General features: G+C 34.1%; 1 protein-coding gene across 26 annotated transcripts in view; it reads right to left on the bottom strand.

Moving 5' to 3' along the window:
* The window catches only part of LOC108041199 (twitchin), a 63865-nt gene that overhangs the window by 38662 nt on the left and 2891 nt on the right, over window positions 1–22312 (bottom strand). For 3 of the 26 annotated variants that reach the window (XM_044460712.1, XM_044460695.1, XM_044460690.1), the window contains exons 2-24: window positions 21210–21566; window positions 20274–20304; window positions 19499–19661; window positions 18978–19119; window positions 18270–18411; window positions 17827–18027; window positions 17454–17755; window positions 15519–15742; window positions 15054–15456; window positions 13950–14623; window positions 11756–12352; window positions 11534–11578; window positions 9875–9997; window positions 9739–9798; window positions 9491–9589; window positions 6810–7124; window positions 6590–6715; window positions 6341–6379; window positions 6019–6192; window positions 5472–5696; window positions 4390–4563; window positions 2593–2628; window positions 1545–1577 (exon numbers count right to left, since the gene is read on the bottom strand). In XM_044460712.1, the coding sequence (XP_044316647.1) occupies window positions 1545–1577; window positions 2593–2628; window positions 4390–4563; window positions 5472–5696; window positions 6019–6192; window positions 6341–6379; window positions 6590–6715; window positions 6810–7124; window positions 9491–9589; window positions 9739–9798; window positions 9875–9997; window positions 11534–11578; window positions 11756–12352; window positions 13950–14623; window positions 15054–15456; window positions 15519–15742; window positions 17454–17755; window positions 17827–18027; window positions 18270–18411; window positions 18978–19119; window positions 19499–19661; window positions 20274–20304; window positions 21210–21522 (4641 nt within the window). In that variant the 5' untranslated portion in view covers window positions 21523–21566. Of the gene's footprint in view, window positions 1–1544; window positions 1578–2592; window positions 2629–4389; window positions 4564–4931; window positions 5095–5471; window positions 5697–6018; window positions 6193–6340; window positions 6380–6589; window positions 6716–6809; window positions 7125–9490; window positions 9590–9738; window positions 9799–9874; window positions 9998–11533; window positions 11579–11755; window positions 12353–12718; window positions 12860–13706; window positions 14624–15053; window positions 15457–15518; window positions 15743–17453; window positions 17756–17826; window positions 18028–18269; window positions 18412–18977; window positions 19120–19498; window positions 19662–20273; window positions 20305–20557; window positions 20580–21209; window positions 21567–22312 lie in introns of those variants that run through there. The other 23 variants (XM_044460705.1, XM_044460696.1, XM_044460715.1 and 20 more) reach the window with 21 other exon arrangements.

Genomic DNA, 22312 nt, shown 5'->3' on the forward strand with positions numbered 1-22312 from the left:
TGGACGACTTCTTTTTACTTTATTTATTAACGATCTCCCTCCTGCAATATTCCGAAATTTCCAGCAGTTCAGACTTACAATCGGTAATCGGTAAATGCTTTTCAAACATTGTGTTGGGAAAATCTTTTGAATTTAAATACCGCTAAGTTTAAAGTAATGACATTTTTTATGGTGTTATAAGGTTTCTATCTATATATTATATTATTTCATTGGGGAATAATAATAAAAAAAAAAATGTCTTTGTTTAGCCCATAAACAATTCTCCTACCAAAACATAAGATTTAAAATCATTATGCTACTTAAATACCTGGTGCATAGTAACGTAGCTTACAAAATTAAATCGACAATTAAATCCATACAGGAACGAAAGTTGGTTTTGTTGGCCAAGTATGTTACCCGATTACAAAAGTTATATTGACCATTTAATACTTTAAATCGTGCTCTGAAAATATAACCTTCGATTTATATATGAAATGTGTTCGAGTAAAAGTTAAGAATCTCTATTTAGAAGGGCGTAATAAAATAAAAATATTGTTTTTTTCAAATTTCCGATTTAACTTATGTTACAAAATTTGTATATAATGATTGGATAACAAAAATATGGGTATTTACATAGTTTTTACACCGAATGTTACATACATATGTACGTCCTACTATTTTAATATAATATAACTTCATTTCCATAATTAATAAAAGGCAAGCGAACTCAAGTATTAAGCAGAAATGGTCGATAAACTCGACCACAATTTTAAGACCTGTTTCGTGTCCCCCATTTCTCCGGGTCGTTGTTGCTTTTGCTAACGTATTTTAGAAAAATAAAAAAAGTCGGAAAAGGGGTAAGTAGGTCATACAACTTCACTTTTGATTTAATTTTGTTTTGTTTTAAAAATAAAAGCGTAGTATTCAACATAATGTGAGTTCTAATCTTTAAAAATTGTACATATTTTGAATGATCTGATTTCTTAATAAAGTTTTCGCAATTATGAGATTTGTTGGCACAATTTTTGGCACATGCAAACTAAAACGAAAACCGATCTGAGAATTCAGATCGTGAATCCGTTTTTATTTATAGTGTATAAGGTCCGTTCTAATATGTGACATGCTGACCTAATTCTGCAATATAAAACTAAAATTGGGCCAATTTTATAAATATAAAACAAATATTTATTATTTGGACAAAATAAACTAACAAACCAATGTACTAAATTGGGTTTATTAACGACTTATAAAGAAGAGTGGATGCAATTAGATACGAGTTATGACGTTTAACAAATACTGTACTAGGTTTTTAAATTCTGCTTCAAGTAGTGGTAGTTAAAACAATTAGAACCCGTTGAACTTATACAGGTAAGTGTGCGAGGTTCCAGTATAACATATGAGTCGTGTATCTTTGAATGAGTTTTGAGTCAAAGGACCATTTTGTTGTATTTATTTTTGAAGTATGTGCGTTGTTGTCTTGAGATGGAATGCGAATCACCAAATGTTAAAAATAAGTTCTAATAACAAAACTAATTAGGCAACAACGATGTGCAGCTAACTCTCACCTGTCCTTCACCGACCTCGCCTGGCCTCAACAACTGTAATATTATTGAATCGTATTATAATGCTGAACATGACATTAGACACTCTAGCATACATCATTGAAATAATACGTCTTGTAAGTATCAATGTGTGTAGATATTGTGTTTGGTTTGGTTTTTATAGGCTTTTTAGGAGATAGTTTAGGAGATGCTTTAGAGCAGATGGTGTGCTCCTGCTTGATTATTTTTTTTTTATTTGCCTATATTTATTATTTTCATGGTTCTTATAATAATATTTACTATAATGGAGTTTCTTTTAATACTTAGCGTTACATTTAACCGAACCAAAAGCGTAGTAATCCCAAATCGGTTACTGTTAGATATTGAACTAGATGTTGTCTGATCACTGGCAATAATTTATTTGAACAATAAACCTTAGGCGCAGAAATGACCGATATGAATCAAAACTATATATTCTCTGCATCACTCAATGAAATCAGCTAGTATATAATCTTCAAAAATATGCACATGTCTTAGATGCATTGCAACATACATGTATGTAAAAGGAATGTAGGGCACGGTCGAAAAGAATATGAATATGTACGCATTGGCAGGCACAGTGATATACCGCAATGCAGTGATCTACGTAATGTAAAGTATTTTGTATGTCAAAATATTGTTTGCTTTGACTTATTTTTGGGTTTCATTTGTCAAAACTTTACTGTATTATAAAAATAAAATTATGCTGTATATATCTGGGCTTATGCCCGCTATTTTTAAACCACGTACGTTGTATTTTCGATAAATTTTGTTTGTTTTTTTTCCGTACACTAGGCAAAAATCGAGGGCAAGCATTATGAGCCTAAAATAAAATTATGACATAACAGACTCGGGTTTCCTTCTATACCCGAATGGGAACCTCTTATTGGGCAGTTAGAATTTTCCTTTTTCGCTGGATATTTGTAGACATACCAGCACGGGATATATACCTTATTTAACATTATTTGACCTTTTTGCTAAAAGCCTGCGAAGCATCTTTTATAATGACTGGCAAAATATTTAGATTTCTTACCCGCGTGTCCATTACTTCGCCGGGACGGAGTTTCTTCTGTTTTGGGTTGTTCATTGATGAAGGATTTGCGGAGTGGGTGTACAAGTGTTGTTGTTGAATGCAAAGGGTATGCGTTGGAGTATTTAATGTTTTATTGTTGAGATTTTGAGAACGGTTTTGTTGGATTGTTATTAAATGAAGTTGTATTGATAGATTGTTGGTTGGCGGGTTGATTGTTGTTTAGTTTGAAGGACATTTTGCATATATGGTAGGTACATAAAAGGGAACACAGTAAATACAAATATAAATTAGCTACATTGTAGTGATTAACTATTTTTCATAAACGCATACACTTAATCAAAAATTTCCACTGTTAATCGACAAAGCAGTAATGTAATCACATAAATGTTTTGTAGTTTATTAATAAGACAATTAAAACTACTTTTAAATAATTATCAAGTGTACCTGCGCTAAGCCTGAAAATAGAGACTAACTAAAATCATGTGATTTTGAAAGACTACAATTGAATGTTTTTTGTCAAAATAATGTACTTTTACAACATAAATGTCTTTCTTTTCATATTGGAAAGCCTATGGAATATTCTATGTAAGCATCATGAAACTATGGAGTAAAGGTTGTAAATATACACGTGTATATGCATGCATACATACATATGTGGAAGAGTGTAGGCAAAAAAAGTAGTATTAAATGACCCACACTTATCTAATAATTTATATTCAGATTTAACTTATAATATATATGCTTTTGTTTCTAATTCGCTTTAGGCCAACATTAACTGTACTGAGGCAAGCTTGAATTTGTTTAAATTGCTTGCGTAAACAGCACCATGAACTCTTGTATGCAACATTATACACGTTTCCCAGAACATCAATTTTACCAGCACTTCCTTACCTACCGCTTACGGTAATTGATAATTGTTTAATCTTACACTCAAAAAAATGAAATAAAAAAATAATTTCCAAATACTTCAAAGCAAATTTATATTTAATCTCTTCCCAAAACAAGAAAGGAAGAAAACTTCGGCAAGCCGAAATTTATATACCCTTGCAGTTATTACAAAACGACTGAATTTCGATTTCTGTGGCTATATTACGAAAAACAATGGAGCTATGTCGATGTTGAGCTACATTTGGTCATTGTTTCTAAGGCAGCTATATGATTCGTTGTCCGATTTTGACAAAACTAAAAGCAAATAGTAAATAATTACTATATCTCAAAAGAATATTTTCAAATTTTATTTTTTTTTAATTGTTTTATTTTTACGAGCAATAATCGTAATTCCATAGTATTTAAATATTTCCAAGTCACAAAGAACAAAAAAAAAAAATTTAAAACAACAAGTTGTACTTTTTAAACATTTTTTTTATGATCCTGTAATAGAAAAAGCAGATAGTATTAAAACTGAGGGACAAGTTTGCGTAGAAACGGAAAGACGAACGGACAAACGGACATGGCTAGATCGACTCTCCTGGTGATGCTGATCAAGAATATATATAATTTATAGGGCCGGAAATGTCTCCTTCACTGCGTTGCAAACGTTTGATTGAAATTATAATACCCTCTACAAGGGTATAAATATAAAACATCACACCTTGTTTGAGAAATAGATTTTTGGAAATGCAATATTTTTTTTTTGTGATCAAAATGATCAGAAAATGTTTAATTTGCCTCAAGAAAAATTTATGGCAAGTTTCTAAATTTTGGGGCTTATTTTTTTTTGTGTGCAAGATTTCTACCCTCAAATGTTTAAAAACATTAATAAATAAAATGGTCCTGCGAGCCTTCGTTACCGCTTACCTCGTCATTGATGATTAGTGATGGTCGACGACCTGTATCGGCTGGCGGTATTAGGGATCCGCGGCGACTTGGCGGCTCTGGTGCCAGTGATGGTCGCTTTTCCCGTATCACTTCGATCTTTGGTGGTTCACCTGGAGCCGGCGGTTGCATCCTGGGAACCTTTTGCTTTTCCTCCTATTGAAAAAACATACAGTCACTCTTTTAGAAACATAAAGGGCATACCATTTATTTTAAATGGACTGAGCTGTCAGTTGCAGTTATCTATGTAAATTTCACCACACTTCTCTCCGTTTCGTTATGTAAATTAATTAAAATTAATGCAATATTAGGTCTGGAAAAAATTTTCATAATTTAAATTTGGAAATTTTAATTCTGTAAGGTTTTTTGTTGAAATGACAATCAGGCTTAATCTATAAGTACTTTGGAAAATATATCAAACTTAATTTACGAATCTTAAAAAAGTATTAATAATGTGTTAATAGTATAATTTGTGTTTATTTAAATCTAATGACGTGTGGATGGTATTCACTGGTAGTACCCACCGTTATTGTAAAATTAAAAGACATTTTTATAAAAAATTAATAGACTGCTTCAGCATATATGTCTATGTGTAAATTGATTTAAAAGACGACAGATGAAAAGAGCAGCATCAGTTCGGAATCCAATATTAATCAATTTTTGTAAATCATTTGTACATATTAATGCAATAACAACTAAAATTAAAATTTGTTAATCAAATTTGGAACCGTCTAGACAGAGCGACAAGAATAAACAGACATCAAACAGCTTTTGAGGAACAGTTGCATATTTCTGACAAAAGATTTGTCAACACATTAAATATAAACATTTATTTATATATACATATTTTATACACTATATATATATATATTTATATAAATATAAATTTATATGTATATATATATATATACATAACGAATAAATATTGTGGTAACATATTTATTCCAATTAAACCGCCTTGTAGTTTTTGTTTCATATTGTATTTGTGTTCTCAAAAACATTTATACATAAGAATGTTCATATGAACATGTTTTCAATTCGCTGGTAAATGGAACTATGCTTACCTTAGCCTCTTCTACTGGCAATTCGACTTCGGTGTGTTTAGTGTCCGGGGTAATAATAGCTGGTGTTGGTTTCTCTGATTTAGTTTTGTCAATTTCAACAGGTTTGTATTTTTCTAAATCGGGTCGCTCATAATCATCAAGGGTTGCAAGAGCCTCAGGCTTTTTCAAGTCGGACACTTGCGCCTTGATCGCCTTCGTAGGGGAGAACTGTTCCGTCGCATTAGCCTTTGGTTGTATGGGTTTGGTAGGGAGTCAGGAGTCAGGAGTTAGGAAGATTGTATACATTGTTCAAAATAAAGAAATTGGCGAGGGCAGATACAAATATAGAGAAAAAGGTACAAAGAAAGAGATAGTGACAGTGGCAGGGAAAGAGACAGACATAAAGATCGCGAGCCAGCGAATAACATTTTTTGTTTAAAATTGGGTGTAGAAATACCCGAAACTTGAAAGTGCGAAAGATTTCGAAAACGTATAAGTAGTTTAGTCAATAAAAAAGGGACATTTACAGAAGTGCGTTGCTCTGCACGAAAGTTTTCAAAACTGTTACCTTCGTTAATTGTATAGCTTGCTGAGGCGCAGTTGGTTCTTTAGCATCCTTTATTACGGGCTTTAGAACTACACCAAGGAATGATTCGTTTCGAATTGGTTCCTTAGTCATCAGATTTCTGATAGAGGATCGACGCCGCTGCTTTATAATATCTAGTACAGATGGTTTATCGGCCTGCTAGGTGCATTTTTCAAGGGGTTTTTACAATTAGTGTGTTTGAGGGATCTATTCTATGTTGTATGCAAACAAATTGTTCCGCTTCACAATTCGGTCACCCGAAATAAGATATGCCTAGGGTATAAGGTTTTTTTACTTTACTTACCTCAGGAAGTTTTTTATTTCCGATCTCTGATTTCTCCTTCTGAAAAGTGTCGTGAAATAATGCTTGGGTTTTAATTGTATTGGGGAAGACATATTATAAAAACAATAATAACTTGTACCAAGAAATTGGGTTAAATGTTTATACAAAAGCTAAAGCTAATTTATGAGTTAACATTATTGAAGCTAGCTTTGTGCTACCTTTTTTTCTGTGCATTAAAATGTTTTTTAGGTTACAAACAAAATGTATTACCTCGGGCTCTATTATGACTGGTTTGAGAATGGCGCCATCGCGACTGTCATCTTCATCAGGAAGTTTACCTTTGCCGATCTTTAAGCCCTTAGGTTCTTCTGCTGGCTTCTCAACAATGTCTGCCTTCTGTATGCGTACACAAGTTACAAGACAATATATGTTATGACACATTCGACAATCAATATTATACAAAAACATTTAAGACGGAAAACAAACATACTTTGGGAATTCCATTTTTCTGAATAGGTGACTCAGCCTCTTTTTTTCCACTGTCTAAGATGGGTTTTTCCATCTTGTTTGGTATTTCCAGTTCACGAGCAAAGTCAGATGGCGTAAAATCGGACTTTTCATACTTTTCAAGCTGTGGACGTTCGTAGTCTGGAATTTCTGGGAGCTCCTCGTATTTAGGCTTTGCTTTCGCTTTAGCCTTTGCCTTCGGTTTCACCGCCTCAGGCTTTGGATCCTCCTTCACTTGGGCAATGGATGCTTTACGCAGCTTTGGCAGCTCCTCAGCTGGCTTTTGTTCCTCTATCACCTATGCACAATAACCAAAAACGTTGAAGGAATCACACATTTTAACACACACATTGAATATATGGACACAGTGAAGAAAAGACAAGTGTTAACGTAAAACATATACAAAACTTATTTCGACCAGATCAAGCTTTAATTCTCTTGCGGCTATTTCAAAAATGAACTTACAAATTTGTTGTGGTTGCTATAGGCCATTTTAAAAGAAGGCTTTTATGAACATTTGCCTGCAACGTTTCTATTGCAGCTATTTGTAAGTAATCATCGACCTATTCAAATTGGTAACCTGCTGAACATATTGACAAGGCTGTTACAGATAATTCCATTTAAATATCTTCATAAATACCCTTTATTGTAACGTTGAAAAATACAAAAGAATCAAGGCAGAACGTTATATCCGAGTGCGGCGCAAGTGTCGGTTTATTATTTTTGAACATTTTTTTTTGTGGTGGTAGTACTCAGATCAAAAAACAAGTTCGCCCGGGGAAAAACTTTAATGTTTCCAATGTGACCGAATTTCAAAGAGTTCATCAGAACTGAGTGGCCTACGGTCTTATAGTCAATCAGCTGGTTTTGTTGACAAGCATTAAAAAAATCAAATATTCATATATCATAATCCGGAAATGAGAATTGTGGGATATTCTCAAGTTCTTTGGCAAGACAAGTCCGCCGATGTTCAAATAAATTAAAAAGCAATACAATTTCTATTTGGCAGTTTTTTTGAGTCTACTAATATTTATTTGGTTATTTTAAATTCAAATCTGAACTAAATTCTACAAGCGATTTTTCCGTGTTTTTTGCGGTCTTCAAAAGACTACAATCTTTTCGTAGGGCCTAGAATTTCGTCTATTTGAGTACTAGACTACCATGTCTCTACAGAATTTCACGATTTGTGTGCGTTTGAGTAAGCGATACAAATTGAAATAAGCTCTATTTCCTAAATTTTTCGAGATTTGTTGTGGAAGTTCAAGAATTATAAGCTTTGGTACGGCCGAAATATGATTTTAAGCAGTAAAACTAAACTAAAACTGTGCAAACTATTGTTAGTAAATATATGTATGTATGTAGTTATTGCAGATATTTTGACTTAATAATTGGTATTGGTATACCAATGACTTTACAAAAGGCTAAGCCATGAGATAAATGCGGTTGTATCGATGTGTTTTGCATAAGATATTAAGATGCATGCAAGTGCGGATTATTTGACATTTTAAGATATATTTTTTGTTCCCTTAATATTTAACATCCATTTTTTTTTTAATCTCAATGTCCTGCAGTGAAAGCAACCAGTTTGGGTTAGAAAAAATAGTGGGGACAGCCAATTGTTTACAGCTTTGAACTAGTTCGTTTTATTATGTTACTATGTTACAAACATATTTCACTTCTAGTTTACGTAAGCAAAAGCTATAAGAACTGCAAATATATTTTTTCCAAAAAATACTTTGTTTTTAAAAATTATTATCTAATTTCAATGGTACTTTCTTTCCTAAAAAGAAAAATGATCTTTAAGACTAAAAATATATAAAAACGTGAAAGGAAACAAGCTTCGGCTTTCCATAATTGATATACCCTTGTAGAAATTATAAAATTAAAAATTCTATTGAATAACTATTATTCGATTTTTATGAGTATATGTTTAAAAACATTGAAGCCCTGTCAATATTTTGGATCGGTACTTTGACACCTATAAGAAATGGTTAAAATTGTTCATTTCTTTTTATTGTCGTTACTTTAATTATTCTCGAGGGTATCGGGATTCGCACCAGGTGATACCCTTTATACCCGCTTCGTGACTCGAACGTAGGAACATTGGATTTGCAGAAGTTTGACCGGTTGAGCCATGATCTTAAAATTTGGAAATGTACCCCTTCTCCTTCATTATTAATTAATTAATTAAAAGTAACAAAGAACTCAAATGAAATTCCCTTTCTAACATTTTTTAATATTTATTTTTTCGACAAGTACAATTTTTCTAAGCCCTGTATAGTCAGTATGCAACTAGCTTAAACTTGAGTTGCTTTTTTACAAATCGTTAATGTGTATTTTCAACACTATCTAAAAATTTATATCCACACTGTAATCCGAATGGAACTGTTCAAGTCCAGTTGCTTTGTTTCCGTTTTGTTACTCGTTTATAATTATTCATAATATGAACTGGTAACCGATTACAACCAGGCTTTTAATGAGTTCAATTTTTTTTTGCACGAAAGTTAGTAACCTTTGTGTCTTGTTTAAAAAAAGTTTTGCAGAAAAAAAAGTAAAGCCTATAGCAATTAAGATTTGCAGGCTTTAAATTAATCACACGCAAAGAAAACAACGACGAATTAGAGCCGATTAGCAGTTTGGGTGATTTTCTTTTAAACCGCTCACCTTTGATGTTCGACGTTTCTCAGCAGGTTTTAGCTTGGGAATCTCTTCTTTTAGTGCTTGTGGATTTTTGTTAGCATCAAATTGTTTACTATCAACCTGCTACAGTGGAAATAATTTTCTTATAGGTGTATTGATTGGGAATAAAGCAGTTTAATCTATCTTAAAGGACTCGGACTTAAAAATTGGCGTCAACTTCGTATCAATTTTAGAATGGTATGCACACTGTTTTACTATTTTTGTCTACTCACTTCCAATGGTTTTTTGTCAATAACTGATGAGCGTCGAGATTCTGTCCTAGATTCCTCAATCTTTTGGTTAAACATTAAGTTTATACATTCAACGAATATTGTTCAACGAAAACCAAATATTATGATTTAAACTTACCGCCAGGGACGACTTTCTTGATGATATCTTCGAATCATCGACTATGATTTCCTCCTGAGCTTTGATTATTGATTTGCGGCGTACCTCTGATGATTTTTCCTCCTTGATAGACACAATACTTGGCTGAGCATCAGCAAAAATATAACATTTTACTCACATATAGTCACATATTTATACAAATTACAAATAATTAATCAAATGGGTTGGTAATTTATCCTCGCTAAATTAGTGAAACCTTTACTTGAACATTCAAAAATGGGAAGTGAAATAACAATTCCAAATTTACTTTTTATACCCGTTACTCGTAGAGTAAAAGGGTATATTGTATTCGTGCAAAAGTATGTAACAGGTAGAAGGAAGTATAAAGTATATATATTCTTGATCAGGATCACTAGCCGAGTCGATTTAGCATGTCCGTCTGTCCGTCTGTCTGTCTGTCTGTCTGTCCGTATGAACGCTGAGATCTCGGAAACTATAAAAGCTAGAAGATTGGCATTTTGCATGCAGATTCTAGGAGTTCCTACGCAGCGCAAGTTTGTTTCAAAAAGGTGCCACGCCCCCTTTAACGCCCACAATCGCTTATATACGATTTTAAAAATTTAAATATTTCGGAAAAGTAAAAATGCAGTTTTATTGTGTTTATCAATACCTATCGAAATGTAGAAGAAATTTTTCAAATCGGACCATTCGTTAAAAAGTTATGCGTAATCAAAGTTTCTATCTCCATCTCCCTCGCACTCCCTTTACCTGAGTAACGGGTATCTGATAGTCGGGGCACCCGACTATAGCGTTCTCTCTTGTTTATAGTTATATTTTACAAGTTGGAAGTTACGCAAAAAAAGTTATAAATTTGAAAAAATGTATGTACTTGTAATATTTTTGGATACACGCTAAACAAAACAGCAACACATAAATATACTAAATTCAGCTATATATATTTTTATACCCGTTACTCATAGAGTAAAAGGGTATATTGTATTCGTGCAAAAGTATGTAACAGCTAGAAGGAAGCGTTTCCGACCCTATAAAGTATATATATTCTTGATCAGGGTCACTAGCCGAGTCGATATGGCCATGTCCGTCTGTCCGTCTGTCTGTCTGTCCGTCTGTCCGTCCGTATGAACGCTGAGATCTCGGAAACTATAAAAGCTAGAAGATTGGCATTTTGCATTCAGATTCTAGGAGTTCCTACGCAGCGCAAGTTTGTTTCAAAAAGGTGCCACGCCCCCTTTAACGCCCACAATCGCTTATATACGATTTTAAAAATTTAAATATTTCGGAAAAGTAAAAATGCAGTTTTATTGTGTTTATCAATACCTATCGAAATGTAGAAGAAATTTTTCAAATCGGACCATTCGTTAAAAAGTTATGCGTGATCAAAGTTTCTATCTCCATCTCCCTCGCACTCCCTTTACCTAAGTAACGGGTATCTGATAGTCGGGGCACCCGACTATAGCGTTCTCTCTTGTTAGTTTCAATATGCTGCTCTCTACAGAATTCTTTTAAATAAAGTTGGTTTTGCGGTTGTATTTTTGTGCATTATGTATATCCACTAAACTAACGTAAACTAGAAACTGTGGCTTAATATAATAATAATATATAATAATATTTTTTCATTGTAAAATTTTTGTCTTTTGATTTAAAGAATGTTATTATTACCTTTCGCTCCACTTTTTTTAGTCCTATCTGTTCCGTTGCCTGCTGCTGTGAATGAAATGTAAGAATATTATCAAAATTATTAAACGCAAGTCTATTATTTCCAGCTTCACGAGAAAGTTAGCAAATAAAATCAATTAGAACATGCTATGTGTGATTGAAGTGGAAAATGTGTCTTGGATGTTGGCGGAAACTCGAAGAAGAAGCGAGGGCCATTAATTTTACCTCTTCGGGGCTTAGCTTATTGTCTTTGGTCCGAATTGTATCTGAAATAGGTTTATCTTCTACGGGTTTTGCTTCTGATTGAGCTATATTGTCCTTTTTGCTAACGTGTTTTTGCTTCGGCTGCTCAGTTTTTGGTTCAGAACTAATTTCCTTGGGCTCAGAAGTTTCTTGAATTTCGGCTTCTTCTATTCCAACTGGTGTTTTGTTGACTTCTGTCTTTTCATCTGATTTTTTGTCAACGGGTTTCTTCTTTGGTTGTTCAGGTTTCGGTTCAGATCTAGTTTTCTTTGGCTCATTATTTTCTTGTTCAACTGGTGTTTCCTTTTCTTCTGACTTTTCATCAGATTTTTTGTCCACCAATTTCTTGTCTTTCGGCTTAGATATAATATCCTTGGGCTCATCAGTTTTTTGAACTTTGACTTCTTCCAGAACTGGTGTTTCTTTTACTTTTGGCTTTTCATCTTGCTTGTCCGCGCTCACTTCCGTTGCAGTTTGTTTTTCTTTTGGCACTGCCTCCTTCTCTTTTTGATCTTCTTTCCTTTGCTCATCAGTTTTATTAGCAAGATGGTCCGAAGGATTTTCTTCTTCCTCAATGTCCTTCAATTATTGTGTCAGTGTTGTAGTGTATTTGTTGTTATTGACCAAAATGAGAGTACGTAAAGTTTACAAAAATATATTAGTAAGAACAAATTAAGAATGAAACGAGTAATTATATTCATTTTTAAGGATAGTCGGCTTAAATAAAATGAAAAGAAACTGTTATCGTATAAAAATCTTCAAAGATTGCCAGAGTTCGATCAAGAAATAAATTATTGGGGGTTTAGAAAAGACATGAAAAATAGATAAGTCTCCTGAAAGTAATATAGTTTAGCTGAAGGATTTAATTGAAAGATACGAAGAATAGTTGTAGTACAATTTTAATTTAATAACTGTAGTCCGAATGCCGGAAGATTTACTGCAAACCTCATCACTTGGTAATTGCCCCACAGGCTTTAATGTAACACCAAATATGTCCTTAGAAGCATTTGACTGAGAGATATCCAGAGGGACATTCGCTGTACTTCTCCTTTTCAATTTTGGTATTTCATATAAAGAAACGCCCGACTGTTTGGTAAAGAGAACGAACTTTTAGCGGTTTGTATGCTTAAGAAAGCTATTGTCTGGTTATTTATAAATTCATTAATAAATAAAACATTTTAAATTGTTATGTGTGAAGTCAAATTGGCACAAGTGGTTAGTGTGATGTCGGTAACCTTATGGACATTTAAATTATTCACTCATTGACTCAACCTACAAATTACACATTTCATTAAAAATTAAATTACTTGTTGAGCTTTTTTAATTGGAAACTACTTTTAATTGCAATATTCTTTTGGATGTATTTTCTTAAATTATAAATTAATTTTTTTTAGTTCCCGTATACACATAAGACTTATTTAGGCATGCAATACTTTTTTCATCTAATTTTTTAAACCTGATTAATAATATCAAAAGTTACAACTGTAAATTGTACATTTAAGTAAGCCTATATATGCATTGACCTGATGCAAATTAAAAAGCATAGGAGTGAACGTAATCGTTACATATATTTGAGCTATATTGGCGTAGTAAACAATAACCTTTGGCACTTTAACAGCAATTAAGAAAAATATTTTTAGAGAATAATATCGTAGTTGCCAACACAGATATATTACAAATTCTACTGAGAAATATTACAAATTTTAAAAAACCCCTTTATTTAGCACCCAGACCATTTAATATATTGTCATTTTACAAAGTAGGGATGTTTTTACGAACTGCATTAACTGCTTGAACGTTTGGAGTGAAGGGCTTTATATATGAATTTATAATTATTTTATTAATAATAACAGTATTGTTGACGAGTAAAGCTGTAACAATTGCCGATTTCAACCGTCAACATGATTGATAGAACTCTAAGCCACTCACTAACCGTTGACTCAAACAATGAAGTGGACTGCTGTGAAAATTCCTTAAGACTCTCTGAGCCTATTGATTCATCACTAATGGTGACGCTCAGACTGCTTTGCTCTGTGGTCAATTTTTGATCAAAAGAATGCTGCTCCACCTTAACTATAACCTGGTTTTCAATCTTTTGAAATTGTTGTTTTGTTTCAACTTCTAAGCTCTGCTGCCTGTGCTCAATACTTTCTGACATTGTTGTTTTTTCATTTACCTTTTGCTCCTTTTCTTTGTCAGCCTTAGACTTATCCTTTTCCTTAATCTGTTCTTCCTTCTTCTTGGATCCTTTTTCCACTGTAATTTTACACGACGACTCGTCCTTTCCGACTTCATTGATCACAATGACCTTATAGTTAGAAGTGTGTTCCGTCTTTGCAGAACTGAATGTTAGTCGCGCGGTCGTTCCGTCAAACGTGGTGGTTATATCCTTGGTCTCGCGTATTAAGGTGCTGCCCTTGTACCATTCAATTTTGCACTTGCGGTCTGACTGGGCGAGGCTGATCAGAAGCTCAAAGGTCTTCGATTCAGTGACCTTCTGATCGACGAGCTTCCGGGATATTTCCGGCTTGCTGGGCTTGCGTTCCTCCTCCGGAATGTCAACGAGATTTACGACTTGAGACACAGCCTCTCCCTTTTCGTTGCTGGCCACCAGCTTGTAAGCCCCCTTGTCGCTCTCCTCCACATCGTTGATCTCCAGCTTGACGGCGAACTCCCCGTCCTTAGTTTGCTCCACCAGGTAAACGTGTCTCTTGCTCTCAGTTACAGTGTTGGTTTCCTTGTACCAGGTGCACTTGGGTTCGAACTTCGAAGCTACTGTGCACTCGATGACTACAGTTCGTTTTTTGATAATCTTAATGATTTTAGGTTTGTCTTTAATAACAGGAACAACTGTGGGAAAACAAAGTTTTATTAATCGTTATGGCAGACATAAGGAAGGAGGTTTGCAAGGACAGCTTGGGACCTCAAAGCACATATACGTCAAACTTTGGCTGCCTAAACCTGTCAAACGAAAACACCTCTTAACGAAGTGCAAATGTACATAACATACAAAATTTCTGATATCAAATTTTGTGACGAAAACTGATTAAGTATTAGTCTAAGGGTATACACTTTTTAAACTGGAACATTTGGTCTTCCCCAATAGATCGAATTTTCTAAATTGGTATTAAGCCTTCAAGGAATTCCTTTTCATGTAATGGATACATCAGATTATGAATTCTGCGGCTATATATAAGCAATCTGCTCCTCACAGTCTAAAAGAAGGAGTCGCCTCCACAGCGATAGAAATGGCAACATGGGTTGGCAACATAATACTTACTCTCTATATTCAATGTAAGATTTGCATTTAGCTCGCCCAGCGTGTTCTTAATGTTGCACTTGTAGAGGCCGGAGTCCTCTAGCTGCGGATCTAAGAGCTCCAGCTTGATGTAGTATTGATCTCCACGCTGTTCAATAAACGTCTTAATTTTGTTGCTTTCTTTTACAACCTCTCCGTTGCGGAACCAAATGACATCAGGTTTCGGATCTGCTTTGACCTTGCACTCCATTATTACCAACTTGCCATTGTTTTCGGATACAATGCGAGGCTTTTCAATGAACGTTGGCCCTTCACCCTCGGGCTCTGGCTCGGCTTCAATGTTAAGGTTAAGGTTGGCGTTTGATTCGCCATATTCGTTTTTGACATTACACCTGTAGGTGCCACCATCGGTTGCCCCAGGATCCTATGGAAAATACATGGACTCGTTAGCCGCAGTCTGTTGCGAAATCATGCCAGATACTTTACCTTTATTTCCAAAGTCAGCTCATAGGTGTCCTCTGCAATGACCGTTGTGTTGATCTTGATCTTCTTACTCTTCTCCACCATGTCCTGGCCTCTGTACCAAGTCACTGTGGGCTCTGGCTTTGCCTTGCACTTGCACTTCATGGTAATCAATGTGCCAGATTCGTTCGGTATTATCCTCGGTTTTTCAATAAAGGATGGCGCAAAACCGTTCGCGTCACTAGCACCTGTTGTTTTATAAAATAAACAAGCTTGTATGACGCAATTTCGGTAGTAATATGCAAGAATAGAAAAAAAGGGGAAGCTAGCTTTTAGTTTTTGGCGTGGGTCATCTATTGACTGTACCAAAGATGTAAACTTTACTCTTGTTCAAATCGGACTTGCTTCGAAATCTAAAAATACTTATCTTAAGCCATTAAAGTGACTTAAAAAACCAAACTATATAAGTATATATAAATATATTTATCTGTATTAGTAAAATTGTATATTTACATATGATAGAATAGCTTATATAACAATGCTTATCTCAACTGTATATTAATTAATATGAAAAAAGGGATTTCATTTAATACTAATAAAGGCATTAAAGCTTTATGCTCTCTATATTATGAAAATGTGCAAAAAAACATTTATGAAAAATATTTATGTAAAAGATGAAATTTTGTTAATAATAAAATGCATTTTGAAGACGCCTGTATGTTATTGACTTGCGTTTAAAGCTTTCAAACTTTTAGAGATTTCTAAGCACCCAACCCCATATATTGCATTTCAGATTCCATTTTCGTCAAAAAGTATGCAATATCCTACATGCCTTAGGAAAAAGTGGGGCTTGGGCTAAGTCTCCCTCTGGGGTATTTCCGCTACCGATAATTATGTTATAATATTGAATGAATTTTAATTGTTTAAAACTAGCCTTTATTGCTCGGAGTAAATTGCTCGGTAAAACGCGGTAGACACTTTTGTATGATACTTAACATATTTGTATACCCTTGCAGAGAGTATTATAATTTCAGTCAAAAGTTTGCAACGCAGTGAAGGAGAGTCGATCTAGCAATGTCCGTCTGTCCGTCCGTCTGTCCGTTTCTACGCAAACTAGTCCCTCATTTTTTAAGCTATCTGCTTGAAACTTCCCCAGAAGTTGTCTTTCTACGGCGACTATATCATATATCTCCCATAGGAGCAATCGGAAAAAACAATTTTAAAAAAAGTATAACTTTGTTGTTTTCAATTTTTTGTTTGTTCTTTGGGATAGTATAATATTTAAATACTATTTACATTTAATTAAAATCAGACATCTAAATCATATAGGTCCATAAAAAAAATTAAAAAATAAAATTTTATTTTGCTGTTTTTCTATTTATCAGAATTACACTTTTATTTTTGTCAAAATATCATTTAGCTGCCATACAAACGATGGCAAAATGCAGCGCAAAATCGACATAGCTTCATTGTTTTTAGTTATTTAGGCATCGAAATGTAATCGTTTTGTAATAACTGCAAGGGTATATAAACTTCGGCTTGCCGAACCTTTGTATTATCCAAAGCTGTCACTTTTTTGATTTGTTGGTTGAAGAATAGATTGGAAATTAAATGCAATCTCTAGTCATTTACTAATCAATAAATGAGATGCGGTCTAATTTGAAATAGTTCATCAATAGTTTATCAATTTTACTTTAAAAAATATCAAGGTTTTAGTGCATGCCCTTAGTTTTAAATTGCTATAAATCATGAAAAACGGACAATGACATTACAACGCTTAGTAAGGACCTTGTGAAAACTATGGATTTAGTGGACAAAAACTTGGTTTGAAATCATCCCGCCGGGGTTACCCCAGTCTCCTCTGCTTAAATTCCTCGAAAGAAAACCAAATCTTTACATGCTTACTTGTGTATAAAATAAATAAAATCACGACATTAGAAAGAAAAGTAAGAAGAGTACCTTGAAAGTTAAGCGCAATGTTTGCATTACTTTCGCCATACATATTAATGGCGTTACAGCGATAGTTGCCGCCATCCTCTTTCGTTGGATTTTGGATTTCCAGAGTCAGAATGTAGCTGTCTTTAGTTATTGCCTTGCGGGTCATTTTTGTCCTTTGATTATCAAAGATTTCCTTATCTGAGCAATACCAGACAATGTCCGGGACCGGATGCGCTTCCAATACGCATTCCATGATGAGTAGGTCCTCCTCTTGGCGAATCGTTGGTTTTTTTGGAAAGCGGGGAGACTTTCCATCTGGAATTCTGTATTGAGTTGAAAGGAGTATAACTTTCGGTATTTTTGATTATCTCTAATTGCGTGTTGGTTGTCTTACTTTTTCGAGCCGCTTTCGAAATTTAGATTAATGGTCGCGACGCCGGAGCCGTGGTTGTTTTTCGCTTGCGCGCGATATTCGCCCTGGTCAGAGGAGACCACACTGCTAATCTCGAGGCACGCCATGTGATAAAGTTTTTGATCCATTGTCAGGGACATTCTGTAGCGTTTGGACTCGTTTAGTATAGTCTCGCCATGGGACCTTTGTGCACATGAAGAAAAGTATTTGAGTGAAACGTTTACAGTGAATAGAATTTCGGCCGTTGAATGTTCAAAAATGTTCGTTTGTCGATTAACAAACACTGCTGTCGAACATGTATCACTTGAGGGGCTCTCATGCTTCCAGTCCGAATGCAAATCGATCTATTTATCGATATCGATATTTACTTTACTTATCGGACTCTCATACAGTTGTAAATTTACATGCTCATTATATGTTCATACCATGTGACTGTTGGCGTGGGATCTCCGACGCATCTACATTCGAACGTCACATTTCCGCCATCCTCGCTTTGACGAATCACCGGACGTTCGGTAAAAGTCGGCTTAATGCCTTCTGCACTTTCCGGCACGGGGGCTTCGTCGCCTGTAGAGTTTCCAAGAGTATCCAAGTGACACAGTTTGCAATGACAAATAAAGACAGTTGCGGACGCAGGACAGTGCGTAGAAATATATCAATACGTTGCGAAATGTTAGCAAATTTTTTAGATTATGCTTAAGGGGGCGTACAAAATATATACATATGGAAAAGTTCTTTTAACGGTTTCGATTTCATCATCGAGAGTTTCAAACACCCAGTGTTGTGTTTCGATTTGTGCGAGTCCTTAAACCGTTACAATTTCATATTTAATCTTTTGAGGGTTTGCGATTGCTAATAACTATCTGTATTTATTACTATCATCTCAAAAATAACCAATATTTAAATAAAGATATTTGGCGTTCTATCAAACAAGAACACCAATTACAATCAATAAAGGAGTATATTATCGAGGTATCCCTTAAATATAAGATCTAAAAGTTTGAACCAAATGAAGCGTTATTGTCCTTACTTTATGAGTTATTTATGCTGTTAACTAGCAAAACGAAAAACGAATTACTGAATGTTAATGAAAATCAAATTCAATAATTTGGCATGCTCTACCTAAAACTTACTGTCGAAATTTAGGCTTATTGTTGCATTGCTTTCGCCCAATTCGTTCTTTGCATTCACTTTGTATTTGCCAGCATCCTCAACTGTGACATTTAGTATCTCGAGTGTTGCAAAATATGAATGGACGTCTTTGTCAACAGTAAGCTAAAAAATTAGAGTATATTATTAATTGTTGAAAATAAGCGATACCGGAGGATCTTTAAGCCAAGGATATTCCTGGTCCGAACTACAAAGTACACTTTACATAAATGAAGGATAAATATAAACGACGATAAATCCATATAAAACCTAATTTTTTTACCACAGAAAAAGTAGAATTTTTTGACCACAGAAAAAGTAGAATTCCTAACACAATTTTTTCTAATTGCAAGAGAACAATATTTTCAAGCATATAAAATATAAAATGAAAAACGTTTAAAAGTTTGTGATATACTAAAATAATTTTTTTAAAAAATATATTTTTTTAATGTATTCAAATTTGTTTTTATCAGATATTTTTTAATTCTGCTATCGTATAATATACCTTATGTCGTGCCGATTCCTTAACAGCAGCTCCGTTGTGAAACCAAATAATAGTGGGTATTGGATCAGCGTTAACGCGGCACTCAAATAATAATCGTTTTCCATCTTCTTCCTGTCGTATTGCGGGTTTTTTCGCGAATGTCGGCGCGAAACCGTCGATTTGTCTGCAACATATGTAAATATTATGTTGCGATCATTCATTCCTTATGACAACTATATAAAACATAACGATACAACGGTAAGCTTGGTTCAACTTTATGCAAATTGTCTTGAAAAGCTAGTAAGTTGTTTACCATAATGTTATATTTAGTGGCACAAATATTTTCAAAACACCTGAGTGACAAACTTATGTTTGACAAAACAAAATTGGATATTTCCTGACAGTTTTTGGTACTCTATCAAGTATATATATACACACAGTTATTTACATTAAACGTTTAATATTTTGTTTCACATTTTGGAGCTGGGGATGCATTGATTCTTAGCAAAATCTTACGTATGGACAAACATTTAATTATAGTTAGAGAAGTACCACATAGCTTTTGTTCCAGACGGGCTGGACTTCCAATTTTGTATAATTGTAAACAGCCAACAAATTGAGAAATTCTCAGAAAAAGTGCTTTTGGTTTTAATAGATAATGTATAGAATATACATGTATGCAAATAAACTTGGTACAAATTGTTTTGGTTCTTAAAGAAGTATCACATCAGTTTTATTTGTATGTATTATATCTTGACACATTGAACACCAGTAAATGTAATTAAGCTTTACTTACCCTTCGTTTTCAAGAAGTGAAAACTTACCCTCTGTTTGAATTTAAAACCCCCATTAGGAAATAGAAGTATAGAAAGAAAAAGCAAAGCGGTTGTAAAGTTAAAAGCAGCGTGTTCGGTCAACATGCAATTATACCTAAATGTTAATAGCTTATAGTGTTAATTTTAGGCATTCAAAACTAACAATTGAAAAGATTAATTTAAAAATAATGTAATTGTGTTTCTTCAGGTGCTCATCTGTTTAAAGACAACACTGAATCAGGTAAATCATCAAAAAGTGGCTTACTTTTCTTTTGGTTCGTCAGCAGCTAAGAATTTTATACATCGGTAAAGTAAAAATAGGTAAATGTATTATAAAAATGTTGTACTCGTAAAATTTATAAAATAAATATTTGTTGAATATTTATTTATTAATTATTAATATTTATTTCTTAATCTCCTAATAAGTTCAAAATAATATTTTAAGCTTGTAAGAAGAAATGGAGCCAGCTTTGGCACGCCAAAGGTAGTTTATCCATGGTGTATTAGAAAATAAATAAGATTTTTTTATTTGCCAGCTTTGGGTGTCCAAATTGCATTGGTCGTGTGAAGCTGAAAATCATTTTGCCTATTGGCGAATAGATATATATGGTTCTGACAAATATCTAAACTACACGGTTCTGAAGTTCTGAAGTCCAGCTGCGAATTTGATTTTAGATTCTGAAAGTGCTCATCGATACTGATTGAAATCCACTTACTACATTTCTATAACATCTAATGGCGAGCTAAGCCAGATATGAGTATTTTACACTCAGAATCCGAAGTCAAAACTACTTTAAACCATTTATGGGCAATTATTTATTATTACATTGGAGTAGATCGGTCGGAATAATTGTTCTCTGAAGAATTGTTAATCTATTCAGGTAGCAGCGAAGAGGAATTCTACAAGTTCAACTTACGTGTAAAATTTAAGTTAATAGACGCAGAGACTTCGCCCGACTTGTTCTTGGCTTTGACTTTGTAAAGTCCGGCATCCGTTTCAACTACATCGTCAAGCTCTAATACTACCGTATATTTATTATCTCCAACGGGTTGAATTTTGAATTTGGTTCGGCCATCTTCTACGAGTTTGTTGTCACTTCGAAACCACTCGATGTCTGGTTTTGGGGACGACAACAACTGGCACTCAAATATCAGTCGATTGCCATCATCCTCCTGATGCAGTTGTGGCTTTTTAACAAAGCTGGGAGCGAAATCTTCAGCCACCCCCATGCTGAGGGTTTTTCTTCGTCTTCAACGGCTGTGGCTCTATCGCTCTAAAACATTAAAAAAAATTAAATAATTTTATGAAAGCGAAATACGTTGCTTATAATTTAATTTAATAGGTATTCATTCCTTCCGTTAAATGTTTGTTATACTCGAAAGTACTTCAACTTATATTTTTATACCCTTGCAGAGGGTATTATAATTTGTTTGTAAAGTTAGGAACTTGGGATTTTCTATGGGTTTTATTTTTGGCCATTTAATCCGACCTACCAAATTTTATAAGGATCGTCCGACTATATTCTATAGCTGACATATAACTGAACGATTGAAAATGCCATAACTTACAGAATATTCTGCAAGGGTATATCAACTTCGGCTTCGCCCGAAGCTAGCTTTCCTTTCTTGTTTTAAATTAAAGGTTATTATAGAAATAACAAGAAAGGAAGCAAACAAAAACGACTACATTATATTTCGATGCCTATATTTCTAAAAAGATCGTAACATTGGGGAGTTTCTGATGCTCTGCTTCCATCCCCGTAGATAGCTGATGAGTCTGAGGTGACGTGCAGACGAAACTAGCTAGTCCTATCATAGTCGGGTTCACTCCCCAGGGAGTGTAAGTGTGATGAAAGTTAAGTGGAATAAATCGTTGTGTTATAAAAAAATTAAAATATAGCCAACGTATGACCTGGAGTAATTCAATAACACTACAAAAAGAATGAAGCTATGTCGATTTTCCGCTGTTTTTTGCCATTTGCCATCGTTTTTGTGGCAGATATATGATTCGTTGTCCGAT

This window comes from Drosophila rhopaloa, unplaced genomic scaffold (assembly GCF_018152115.1).
Source record: "Drosophila rhopaloa isolate 14029-0021.01 unplaced genomic scaffold, ASM1815211v1 contig_203, whole genome shotgun sequence".
NCBI classification, from domain to species: Eukaryota; Metazoa; Arthropoda; class Insecta; order Diptera; family Drosophilidae; genus Drosophila; species Drosophila rhopaloa.